Here is a 12,371-nt window from a genome sequence, read left to right on the forward strand (position 1 = left end):
AAGAGGAGAGTCTCACGTTTCTTACTCTGCATTGAATGTTTATGTAGTCCTAAAACTCAATACTCGATGGGTCCCGGAATTCATGTGGCAATGACGAAAACTGTGGCCCTGGAGTGGACACATTTTTGCACGTCTGACAGTGAATGAGATAAAGGACAACCGGCGCCTATGGACAAGTTGTGTCCATAATTTGTAAAATCACTTCAAATGACTTCTACTGAGCGTGTTTTACAAATATTCCACGGCATATAGCTATATTTTATGTTTCAAGACTCACTCAAAAAGTCGTGTTTTTGAGTTGATGACGATGCCTGACATGACGTCACGTCTGGAAAGCCCCTGATCGAGAAAGCGACACACAATGCATTTTGGGTACTTTTTTTGGTCTGAAAACATCGTGTTGATGGCGAAATTAGAAGGAAAACACAGAAATAACGCAATGGTGAATCGTTGTGTGTTGCACTGAGACGACTATTTGATTGTAGTTGACACAAATTCCCAGCAGACAAATCAGCCCATTTTCAATGGAGCTCGGGCGCCATGTTGTGCATTTTCTGGGACACTACATTGGAGTCCGGATGGCTCAAATTGATATACAAGTACTTCTTTAATCGATTGCAAACATTTATGCTTTCCTCTTCAGAACTATTTGAATCATATTCATAACTGGATGAGTAACAAGAAAGCATCTTTTCCGAATCTGAAGCTATTGTTTTGATTCGAGAGCAAGGCAAAGACGTCTTGGCGTGACGTCACGAGCAAGCGGGCGGGACCTTCTGAAACTCACAATTTCCAGGGTCATTTTGAAGTAGTTTTTGGGACACTTTAACTCATTTTTATTGGTGTTTTGCATTTGACTAAAAATAGCAGCCTGCATGTTTGGAGTATTTTAGATGTGATAAAATGTTTTTCTGATGTCAGTTAGGAAACAAAAAATTGGTGTCGGTTGTCCTTTAAGTGTGGCTGTCAGCACTGCACATGGCGTGGCCTGCTAAATAAATAAATACATACATACATACATACACATACATACATACATACATACATACATACATACATACATACATACATACATACATACATACATACATATACATACTTACATAAATGCATAGCGGGCCGCAAAACCTGATCTATGACAAGTCTGTGGGTCATGGCAGATGCTGCGCAGTAAATAGCTTGTCATCGCCGTATCACAGGAGTGCAGTCTGGATTACACATTGTAGCTTCCTGGAGGTTTTGCTGTCTGATTAATAATAATAATAATAATAATAATAATAATACATTTCATTTATAAGCGCCTTGTTTCACTTGTGGGAGTTGAAGTCCTTCCCACGAGAGCTTAGTTTTTCTTGGAATAATTTGCCCACTCCTTTATTTTTCAACGGCCCATAATTTTGCAGTGAATGTGTGTCTGTAAAACAAGTAACGATTAGAACAGCGTGATTGAATACTCCATCGGCCCTTCTCAAATGATCCCTGTAGAACCCCAACACCCACCACACTATCTTGACCTTAACCGAGAAAAAGAAAGACCAATTTTTTTCCTCCCAAGTATGTGGGAGGTTGGTTTTCCGAGAAAAGTTGGGCCTCAAAAGAAGAAAGGTGCGCTCTACTCTGACCCCCCTCCCCACTATCCGGCCTCCTTCATCTTTTCTGCCGGACCCCTCCCCTTATGAAAGCGGTCTCGCTCTAGGGAGCACACGCAGAGCAGGTGGCCTCCAAGCCACCTGGGGGGCGCGTGTAGGGGGAGGGGATATCCGATGCAAATGCTTGATGATATAACTCGGTTTCCAAGTGAACAAACCTTGATACGGTCGTTGAAAACATTAGACGGCGACATTCATTTGAAAATCGCTTTTATGACTTCATTGTTTTCGTGCAAAGATTGACTGGCTGCACGTAGTTAGTGTGTGATATTAGCACATAGGAATGTATGCCAAGGCTGGGAGGGCTGTGGGGGCTGGGGTAGGGAATACTAAATTTCCTCGCTCACTTAGGCTGGCATCCAATTATCAATAAATTATTCTCCCGTACTGAAGTGGCAGTCATGAGATTATATTCATTCTTGAAATGTTTTCGGCTCCTAATTAAAATCTACACTGTTATTGATCGTGTTGATTTTTATGTCCTGGAATTTGCATAATCTATTAAAGATGAAGGATTTATGAATAGTTGAGATTTGTCTTCCAAGGTTGCTGTCGCAATAGTGCCCTACCTGTTTACCTGAATACTTGAATTGGAAGCTGTGATTGTTTGGGAAGTGCGAAGTCTATGTTTGCATTTTATGCTGCGCTGTGTTTATGCCGAGCAATCCATTCAAATAATGTTGTAAAATGGACCGAAACTACGAAAACATACAGTAGTGTTTTCTTGGTTTGTGACGTTTTATGGCTGTGGTGCAAAAGTGTTTGCGGAATTTACTTTTATTTTTGAGTTTGGAAGTTTGCCTGACAGCGATCACACTGAGGTTGAAACCAGCAACACAGTTAACCTAGCATCGCTAACTCCAGCCAGGCCGATCACTCGCTACTCTTAAGATTCCAACCGGTGGCTATGAGACCACGATTCTGTTGGCTACGAGCGAGGGCGGTGGAGTGAAGTCAATCTCCATCCCCACCCTTGAAATTGTGATGCTCAACGATGCGCAGACAACAACTATGTTCTAACAAGAACTGGATTCATCATAGAAGTTGTTGGACCCGACATGCTCTTGACATGAACGAGTTTTGGCTTAATTTTTCGGATGATTCTGATGAGGATACATTGATCGTTGACCAAATCGGTCTGATGGTAAAAGCCATCAGACCTTGATTCAACAGTTAGCAAACATAATCTTGCACCCGAAGTAGGAACTGCCCACCTAGTTTTCACCTAATCCTTCCATTTAGCAGATTTATTTATTTATTTATTTATTTATTTATTTATTTATTTATTTGTCCTACTGCGAGGCAAACCATTCTGGAGTATCAACAAATGCGAACATAACTATGTCCTCCGGTGTCAAAAGGTGGAAAAGCCAGATAGTTGGTTTGTTCTCCAAAAGTTCCTTGGAGTCCGTTTAAGGATGAAATGCTCACTTGAGAGAAGACTCTTCTGGGCAATGTGCGAACGCATCACTCAAAGGGCTGTTGGAGGTTCTTAACAGTCCATTTCTACGGTTGAAGTGGTCCGCAGACAGGGCTATGTGTTGGGCGGTCGAGACAGATGTGAGAGAACTCAATAGGAGATCTGTGGATCTCACAGCGATGCGTTTGTTGGGGAGACGGGTCCCAAAGGACCCCGAAGTTTATCTTCCATCTCCATCATCAGACCATACGATTTGACAGGCTTCCTTTACCCGGGGGCTCGGCCTCGTCTCTGGGACAATAAGCAACACCGTGTCTGATTAGTTTCAGAGTTCACTGATCTCGAACGGAGCGCCGTTATTGCTAAGTTGTTTGACAACGGCTTACTGGGTTGTTGAAAAAACACAGACCCGCAGTTGTACGTAGCAATGTTTGAGATAGCGGAGAAGCCGAGCTTGGCAACCTTAATCAAAGTTTGGATTCAAGCAAGATGTCTGTTCTGTAATGGAGGCGCAATTTCAATATTTCAGGGAGGCTGCGGCGTCAAGAATCGAGGTGATGATAATCAAGCTCAAGGTGAATGTTCCCATCAGTTCAGATGAGAGAACCGTAATGGCTAACACGATCTGTTAAGCGCACAGATCTTTGAAATGTGACCAATTTGAAAGCGCTAAAGAGGCGACATAATTAGACGCAGGCGGGAGAGTGCATTATTGCAATAATCCTCAAAGCAGACTGCGCTTTCTTAGGCAGCAAATGTGAGAGAGCCAATTATACGCTTGCTAGCATATACCGCATCCGCTTTTGTCACATAACCACGGCGAAATGATTGAACCACGTGGGGACTCACACACAAAAAAGGTTGTTTCTTATTTACACCGAAATCATGTCTTAAAACGCTCTTTCAATTAGCTCAATGAAATCTCTTGGATTGGCTACTTCATTTGAGCTAACATATCACTTATTTCCTCGACTAGATTCCACACAAAGTCCACTCGATTTAAACACGTCCTTCTTATGGACACGAAATCACAGATTTTTTTCATAGCTTGAAAGTTGTTTGCATGCAGAATTCACAGCACTGTTCCAGCTGCACAAAATGGATGACTGAGATTTGGAAAGCCCACTGTGGCGTTCTATAGTAAAGCAGTGAGTAAAATTGCCCGATTCTCTGGCATTTGGTTGCTAGTGCTGACGAGGCGATACCCCCCCCCCCCCCCCCGCCCCTCCAGCCCTCACTTCCCCCATTACATAGAGCAGCCCTTATCTTAATGAGGAATCGCAACACACAGTCTTGTTGTAAAACAACAATGATGTGCGGAAGCAGCTAATGAGCCTATCATGGTGTCGGGGAAAGAGCCATCCCTCCCTTGCAGGCCCCAACCAACAGAATAGGCTCTGCGGCAGACGCGTAAAGAGTCGACACAGAGCGTACATTGATTGCATAGGTTGGAGAGGGATCGTCGGCGGGAATGAAAGACGCAGAGGCTCATCAGCTAAATGAGATCAAAGCGTGGCCTGTTCGGAGCTGCCTGTGAGCCAACGTTTGCCTTATTTGTTGGGAGAATCGAGCCGTGAGATGATGCTGTTTGACCACCCCAGAAATAAATAAGTCAAAAATAACTCTGGGAAATGCATTTTGTCTTTTAGTTGGATTGATCATGTGCAGTGTGTTGTCGCGGTGTTTCGCCCGGGTGTACATTTCTGCTTAACTGGAGGAATTAGTGCTGGAATGGAAGATACCATAAAGGCTAACATACCATATGTCACACTTAAATCAGCATATGTACAAAACGAGAAAAAAAATCCTCAATTTTGGCCTGAAGAGTTTACTTGTTGCATAATCTGCTTCAGGGTACAAATAAAATTTGGACGTGACACCCATATATTTTTGCGCCTCAATACTTGATGTTATGTGAAGGCATAAATGTACTCAGTCTTATTTCAGTGGAACTTAAAAGGATCACTGAGCAAGTACATTTGAGTTGTAGCTAAGCTTTATATGAATTGTAATTGTATTATTCATCCATTGATCCATTGATCCATTGATCCATCAATCCATCGACCATTAATCCATTCATCCATCCATTTTCTAAAGTGCTTGGTCACGAGCGGGCTGGAGCCTATCCCGGTTGTCATTAGGCAGTTGGCGGGGGACACCCTGAACTGCTCACCAGACAAACGCAGGGCGCAATGTATCTAAAAGACGGTCAGTCTTTATTTACTTATTTTAACTGATGTTTGGTATAAAAACTGTTTGATGATGATAGACAATGTGGCATCTGGTTTTCCATGTCATGAATTCGATTGATAGCCAATAGTTGAGTGGGACATAATTTTGGTGCATTCAGTGTAGACAATGGCTTGTTTTTCCCGATTTTGAAGCCGTGTGGTTTTTTTTCCTCATTCCGATTTGACAGAGCTGTCAAGAACGCTTCACGAGTCATTTCTTCATGCTTGACATGGACTTAAGAGGCATTACTGGTTTCACAAAGCTATGGAGATGTCCACGTGACATCGGGAAATGGTACCCACTCCTCTTTTGTCTTTTATCTCACCCAACACATCCACCTTCCGCGTGCTCACAAAGCGACCCCCATCAGGCGTCCTTTGCCCCTTCCACTCATGCCCCTGTTGGGAACTCGTCACTAGGACATCTTGTCCTCGCAATCGAAACTCCATGTCGATGCCTCCACTCGCTGCTCCACTGCCTATGGCCTTAGTTGCAGCTACAATGCCAGCTAGCAATTCATAGCAAGTACACCTTTAAGGCCCTATATAACCCAATCCAATTTGCATTCTATTATAATGACTAAGCCATTAATTTTAGATTTATCTGTCTCTGCCAAGGAGCAGCAGTTTTTTTTTTTTACTTTTGTTTATCCAGAAGCTTCCCGCTCATTAACACTAACTACCCTCTCCCCCAGTTTCACCCTGCTTTTCTCCTGCTATGACCTCTCGCTTGTCTCTGGACTTAACAATGGGCCTCCTGGACCTTCTTGCCTCGTGACAGGCCCAACGTCTGAGGGGGGCGACAGGAGGCCAAATTGGGGAGCAGGTCGGGGAGGGGGAAGCCGTCGCAGAGGCATCGGGGCTGATGCTAGGCCCTGTTTTGGACCTGTGGCTCCGTGTCCTGTGTGCCCCCTTCATCAAGCCAGACCTGGTGCTGTCACATTTAATTAGAGGGCTGAATGTGGAGGAGAGATCAGAGAGTGCTCTCGGTGGCCTGCTGTCAGTTTTAAAGCTGCTTACAACGGTGGCTTATTAACGTCCTTGATGAGAAACGTCATCGTTCTGGAAAAGTTCGCTCACTCTCCAAAGTCACGTGCATGAGGCCCTGGGATACAGTGACGCTGACGTGGACAATTCCAGCCCGGTCTCACTATATGGCGAATCCTGGGGCTTTATAATTATGGGACTCAGTGTTGGAAAAGAGCAACGGTCCGTTGTGGAGAATGCTCATCCATGTTTTATTTTTAAGAATTTGGGGGGTGGGGGCTTTTTTTAGAGGGCGGAAGGGTCATCAAAGCATTCATAAGCCGTCAGACACGCATATATAATACTCGCGAGCCATGTCCTTATCCTCCGCAAACACAGCTATGCTGGGGTGTTGCCCCTGTACTCTTTTAACCCACTATTTTTTTTTTCAAAATATGTGCAAGACTGGCCATGGTGCAGTTTGACCATTTTTAAAGTGGCTGGAATTCGAGAATACAGAAATATATATTCTATTGTGGCGCAGTCCAGACAGTCCAGCTCTGGCCTTTATCTGTAGGGTTTGAATGCAACCAACTGAGTGGGACTGCCCACCTACTGCCCGAAAAAAAAAAAAAAAAAAAAAAAAAACTTGTGACCCTTGTGAGAGTAAAGTGGATCTGAAAATGGATAGATGGATGGATATTCTATTCCTAGCATGCAGTGGGAGAATACAATGACATGAACCAGAAATCGACTTTGTTCATTTCTCTCTTCAATTGATAAATCATGGCTTCTGTATGTCTTCACAGGTCGAGACATGGCAAGCACCACCTTACCGGGCTACCCGCCTCACGTCCCCCCAACGGGACAAGGCAGCTACCCCACTTCGACACTCGCCGGAATGGTTCCAGGTGGGTGACACATCGTTCATTGTCAGGGACTGAATGTGCATCCTTGTTTCCTTGACCCCCTTCGACCCCCCGAAAAAAGGGGCATGCATGAACCGATTCTAACACGTTCACTAATGTGAAACCAGAGCCCGGGGTAGAAGCGAGCTCGTTATAGCCGTGTTAGATTGCGGTTTGCGTCCGCGGACGAGGACATTAGACGAACTCAATAGGCGATCACCACAATCAGTGGCCATGAGATAGGACAGTTCCTCTCAGTTACACTCCAGCTCCCAGCGCTCATTACCCTCGCCGTGTCCACACGGCACGATCTCGCCAGCCCTTGTCGATAAACAGCGCGTTCGCTCCTCTCTTCGCCTCCCCGGACACCCGGGGCTGCAGAGCGTATCTCTTTCCCCTCTACTTAACCTGCAGTTCAGGTTCATAGCAAACAGTTAAGGGTCAAAACACAGAGGCGTGGAGGGCCTGTAAATATTTAAATCACTATCTCTCTCAGGGATGAGCTCCTGTTACACGACAAACATGGACGGGATGCGGCACATAACAGATATGCGGCACGGGACGCCTCAAAAGGCGGCTCGCTTGATTTACTCGTGATGGTCTATGGGGTCAAGAGCTAAAAGGGACCAAAACAGACAATGACAATTGAGGTTTCGGCAGAGCAGCAGATCCATGTGATTAAAAACCAAATTTTCCGCCAAACAGTGCGGTTTAATTCAGTTTGGCACAGTTGCCATTGCAAATTATCTGACAGCAAGTGTCACATTTTTTCATATCACTTCATTGGCGTGCCAGGAAGCTTTGATCCACATTTTATTGCTTTTGCCTTGTCAGACAGGATTCGATTTTTGTTTTGTAGTCTATCATTGGAGTGCCAATTGCACTTGTCGGTTTTCATACATATTTGATTGTTTTTCCGCTGAAAATGACACCAAAGTATCTGACACATACTGGCACAATTGCTCGTAGCTCTTCACTGAGGTGTCAGTTGCAGTTGATACGCTGCACTCTGCTGCTGTCCGACAATTGGCCGACGAGGGAATTAGCCTTCCTTTCAAGTTGCAAAGAAATTCATGTGCGTCAGAAAGGCAAACGGCACAGCTATGACCTTGCCAACAACAGTACTGTATTGCATATTTGCGAAATAAAATGTGCTTCCCCAATGGAAATGATTTCAACTCTGAGGAGCCGATGGAATGAGAGTCTTAACCCTTTCGGAGACAATGGTTACTAAAGCGGACGCCTTACCGTGGTATCAGGTTGTGTGAAAGACTTCTAGATTGGATCACAGTTTAAGTAAAAAAAATCTCTTCACTTTATGACAGAGCCATGACATCGATTTAGGAAGATGTTACTGTACACTCCTTAACTGATAAAGAACACGTGAATCCAACTTTCCATTCCTGCAACTAATTTCTGATCCAATACATCAAGGGTGTCAAACTCATTTTTTGCCTCGGAACACATTGTACTTACGATTTCGTCTTGAGGCACGTTATGAATTTGGGGAAGCCATTAGAATGTTTCATCTCCTCCAGCTATTACATATAGCGCGCACAACAAATGAATGAATAACTAGTTTTAAAATCTGTCAAGAATAATGACTGCCGAAATGAATTGAAGGAAACTCTGCAAGGTCAGCGACGTTTGTTGTCATTTGAGTGATGCTTTGTTTCTGCTGATGCGCCGTTCTATAGGAGGGGACTTTTCTGGCAACCCTTACTCTCATCCACAATACACGACTTACAACGAAGCATGGCGGTTCAGCAATCCCGCATTACTAAGTAAGTGACTCTTGCACGTGGAGTGCTTACCAAACTGTGAAAAATATTTAGAGCAATTCATTACATCTGCATACGATGATGTTTTCCAATGACTCGTTCTTCTGTTAACTTTCAGGTTCCCCTTATTATTATAGTGCCGCATCCCGTGGCTCCGCACCTTCCGCTGCTGCCGCTGCCTACGACCGCCACTAGTTACCATGGAGACCAGCTCAAACTGCAGGGCCACAGCTTTGGCCTCCATATCGTCCCCGTCTGAGAAAACACTGAGGTCAAAAGGGAATTTGTAAGAAAGGGGGATCCGAAAGGAAAAGTCACCAGGTCACACGGGCGAAAGGGAGGATCGTCAAGGTGGATGCCAATGCGTCAGCGTCACACACTTCGGGCCATAAGAGTCACCACAACTATCACGCCGTCACTGTCCCACAGCCGTGAACATCTACATCTTGACTTTAAAGAGATTATATAAATATATATGTGAAATATATCAATTGAAGACCTGTGAGGATTCCACGTGGATACAAACATGACGTGGGTTTCGATTTTTTGCCTCTCTATTACTATTTTTCTTTTACTACTTATTACTATATTTTTCTGCTCTCAAAGAACCTGCAAAGTGAATTCAGCAGTTTGGCACACATTCAGAGAGAATATCTGAAAACTGAAAAAAAAGACATGCAAGACTGGATTTGGTGATGCAGCGGTTAATGTCACTACATCTGTTTTTAGTTGTTTTTTTCTTTCCCAGACTGATGCGCTCTATTGAATACTGCGTCTGACACTAGAGAAGAACATATGCACACTAATACAAACACACTTGTTTATAAAAACAAAAACAAACACCTTTGTTTTTGTATTGTATTAGTATTTACCTGTTCACCCGTCACAATTGAGAGTTACTTAACTACTCTCATGGGTTAGCTTCTGTAGTTAGGTCACTAACTCAGCTAGCTCACGAACATATTAAGAAGCTAGCTTAGTTCGCTATAAAATAGCTAACCCATGATAGTAATTAAGCAGCTAGCTGCCAACTAGCTAATATATTTGCGACAATTTACCGAACTGCTGGGTGTTCTTATTTAAATTTCAAAATGAAGAGGACTAAGCTGCAGATGAGACTATGGCTCGTACCTTAGCGAGCTCCCAAGCTAAGTGGTCGCTAACACCTATGACCAACCACAATGCGAAAAATCATGTTGCGATACATTTGATTATGATTTTATTTATTTATTGTTTTTTTATACTTGGCAATGTAGAAAAAAACATTCAAATTTAGCAGGGTAGAGTACAACACGTCTTTGTGATATGTCAAATTTTGAAGACATTTACTGTATCTTTATTTTACAGAGACTTCAACAGCAGACAAATAAGGGCGATGGTTTCATAGTTTGATGGCAAACAGAATTGTGACAAGAGGCCCGCGATTGACATTCATCTTCTTCAGATGTGGCAAGCAAGCAAATGTAAAATGTTTTTCATAAAAAAATAGACATATCAACTCGGAATTTTAAATGTTAATTTTTTTTTTCCCTGTCACAAATCGTAATGTCAACAAACAAACAAAAACTCCTAGATTTTGAGATCAGTTTTATTTTGTAAAATATGTATTCTCGTAATGCCCATGAACATTACTTGTTCCTTTTTTGCACTCTAATGTCATTGGTTATTTTTTAGAATTCGCTGATTCAGAAGGAACCAATTTATTCAAAGTCAAAGTCAAACTCAGCTTTATTGTCAAATATGCTAATATGCATGACATACAGCCCAGATGAAATTACTGTCCTCTCGGACCCAGCATGCAAGGCACTTATGACTTTAACAAACATAATAAACATGAAAACGCCAATTTGTTCCCCCCTAAACAAGGTTTGCATAGACATCAGTAGGAGTCAGTTAGCGGATGTTTTAATCCATTGCTACTTAGCTACATAAAATTACAAAAAAAATGTATTCGGCTATTTAGCCAGTAAACTAGATGCCTCCAGTTGAGCATACAAACTTTAAATTAGCTTCAACATATGCCTTATAACCTTATTTGTTCAAAGCAAGGATGGATTACTGGATTACATTCAAAATATTCATACCCCTATCATTTTGCCTCACGTTGTACTCTCGCTGTAATCTGAAAGAAAATACCTGTTCCTTTTTTTCCTTTTCCTTTTTTTATCTATTTTGTGAATGTACTTTTCATTACATTTGCCAAAGACTTGGTTTGATATTTAATATTTTATTTACAGTGTATGTGTGCACAAACGAAGCAGTATTATCTTCAAAAAAAACGTAATGCCGCTAACGACGCGACACACGAGGCGAAATCCGGCGACTCTTCTGTCCCCGCTGCTTTGTAGAATGACTTGTGAATATTGTGAAGACAATTCCTCTTTGTATATACAGTCACGCATCGCGGTATCACACGACTGAACCGGCTTCCCCCCTGTAGATAAGCAGACTGATGCATTTTATATGTATGTCCTAATTGTCACGTTGTGCTGTAGCGGAAGGCGCAACTGCTGTGTAAAACCCCGGGCTACGTGCCGTTTGTAGCAGGCTAACATCGCAAAAACGTAGGCTGTCTTTTGTCATTTGCTGTTCCTGATAACGCCATGACGATGTCACTATGCAACAAGTTTAATGGCTTTCCGTTTCACCTTCTGTTGTCGGGCTTCGGACTAACGCCGAAACGGAGAGTGACATCCAAGTCCGTTTCTTTCATCTGGGATTAGTCAGTGGAGAAAAAATAAAATTAAAATAAAACTTTCAAAAAATATCTACCCTACTGCTGTCCCATTGGCCATTTATAGATGTTGTGATTACTGGGTTAATCCAATTTACAGTCAGCTCTCAATGTATAGACCCAACTCATCTCATTCCCTCCTACTATAGTCAATCCATTGACTGTACATCCTCTGGTACCACGAATATGTCAGAGAAACCGAGTGCTCCGACAGGGAAGCGCATCGGCATATTTCTGTCTACGTACAGCCGGACATGTCTGAAAAAAAGGAATCTTAGCGCTGCTAAGTGGAGTACCTCTGAAGGACTGGCTCTGTTGTAAAGATGATACACGAGATGTGTCATGGACATTTAAAAAAAATGATTTCTGAGGAGAAAATCTATATGGAAAGCCCTGTGGCCTCAATCATTGCTCTGTTTCACTTCTGTTCCAATTCCTTTTGTGCACATGAGAAATAAATTCTTTTATATGTCATTCGCTGACTCCTGCGTCTCCTTGCGATAAGCCTCAAGAGGACCAATTGGCCTATGCTGCAGCTGTATCGGTGCAGATTAGATGAAATGGCACTCATGTGGTGTTAGAAAACAGTGGTTCATCGGAGCTTGTTTGAAGAGGGGCAGAATATTTACTGACTGGTCGACCTGTTGTTTCGCATTCTTTTAATGAAAATGAAAATGTCATA

General features: G+C 42.9%; 1 protein-coding gene across 2 annotated transcripts in view; it reads left to right on the forward strand.

Annotated features, from left to right (window-relative positions):
- The window catches only part of pax2a (paired box 2a), a 37,768-nt gene extending 25,626 nt beyond the window's left edge, over positions 1-12,142 (forward strand). The window contains exons 9-11 of one of the 2 annotated variants that reach the window (XM_089012245.1): positions 7,076-7,177; positions 8,872-8,958; positions 9,093-12,142. In XM_089012245.1, coding sequence (XP_088868371.1) covers positions 7,076-7,177; positions 8,872-8,958; positions 9,093-9,214 — 311 coding nt within the window. In that variant the 3' untranslated portion in view covers positions 9,215-12,142. Of the gene's footprint in view, positions 1-7,075; positions 7,178-8,871; positions 8,959-9,073 lie in introns of both variants that reach the window. The other variant, XM_089012246.1, reaches the window with a different exon arrangement.
- Positions 12,143-12,371: the final 229 nt, after the last annotated feature.

This window comes from Hippocampus bargibanti, linkage group LG13 (assembly GCF_051943395.1).
Source record: "Hippocampus bargibanti isolate YZ-2025 linkage group LG13, ASM5194339v1, whole genome shotgun sequence".
Taxonomy (NCBI): Eukaryota; Metazoa; Chordata; class Actinopteri; order Syngnathiformes; family Syngnathidae; genus Hippocampus; species Hippocampus bargibanti.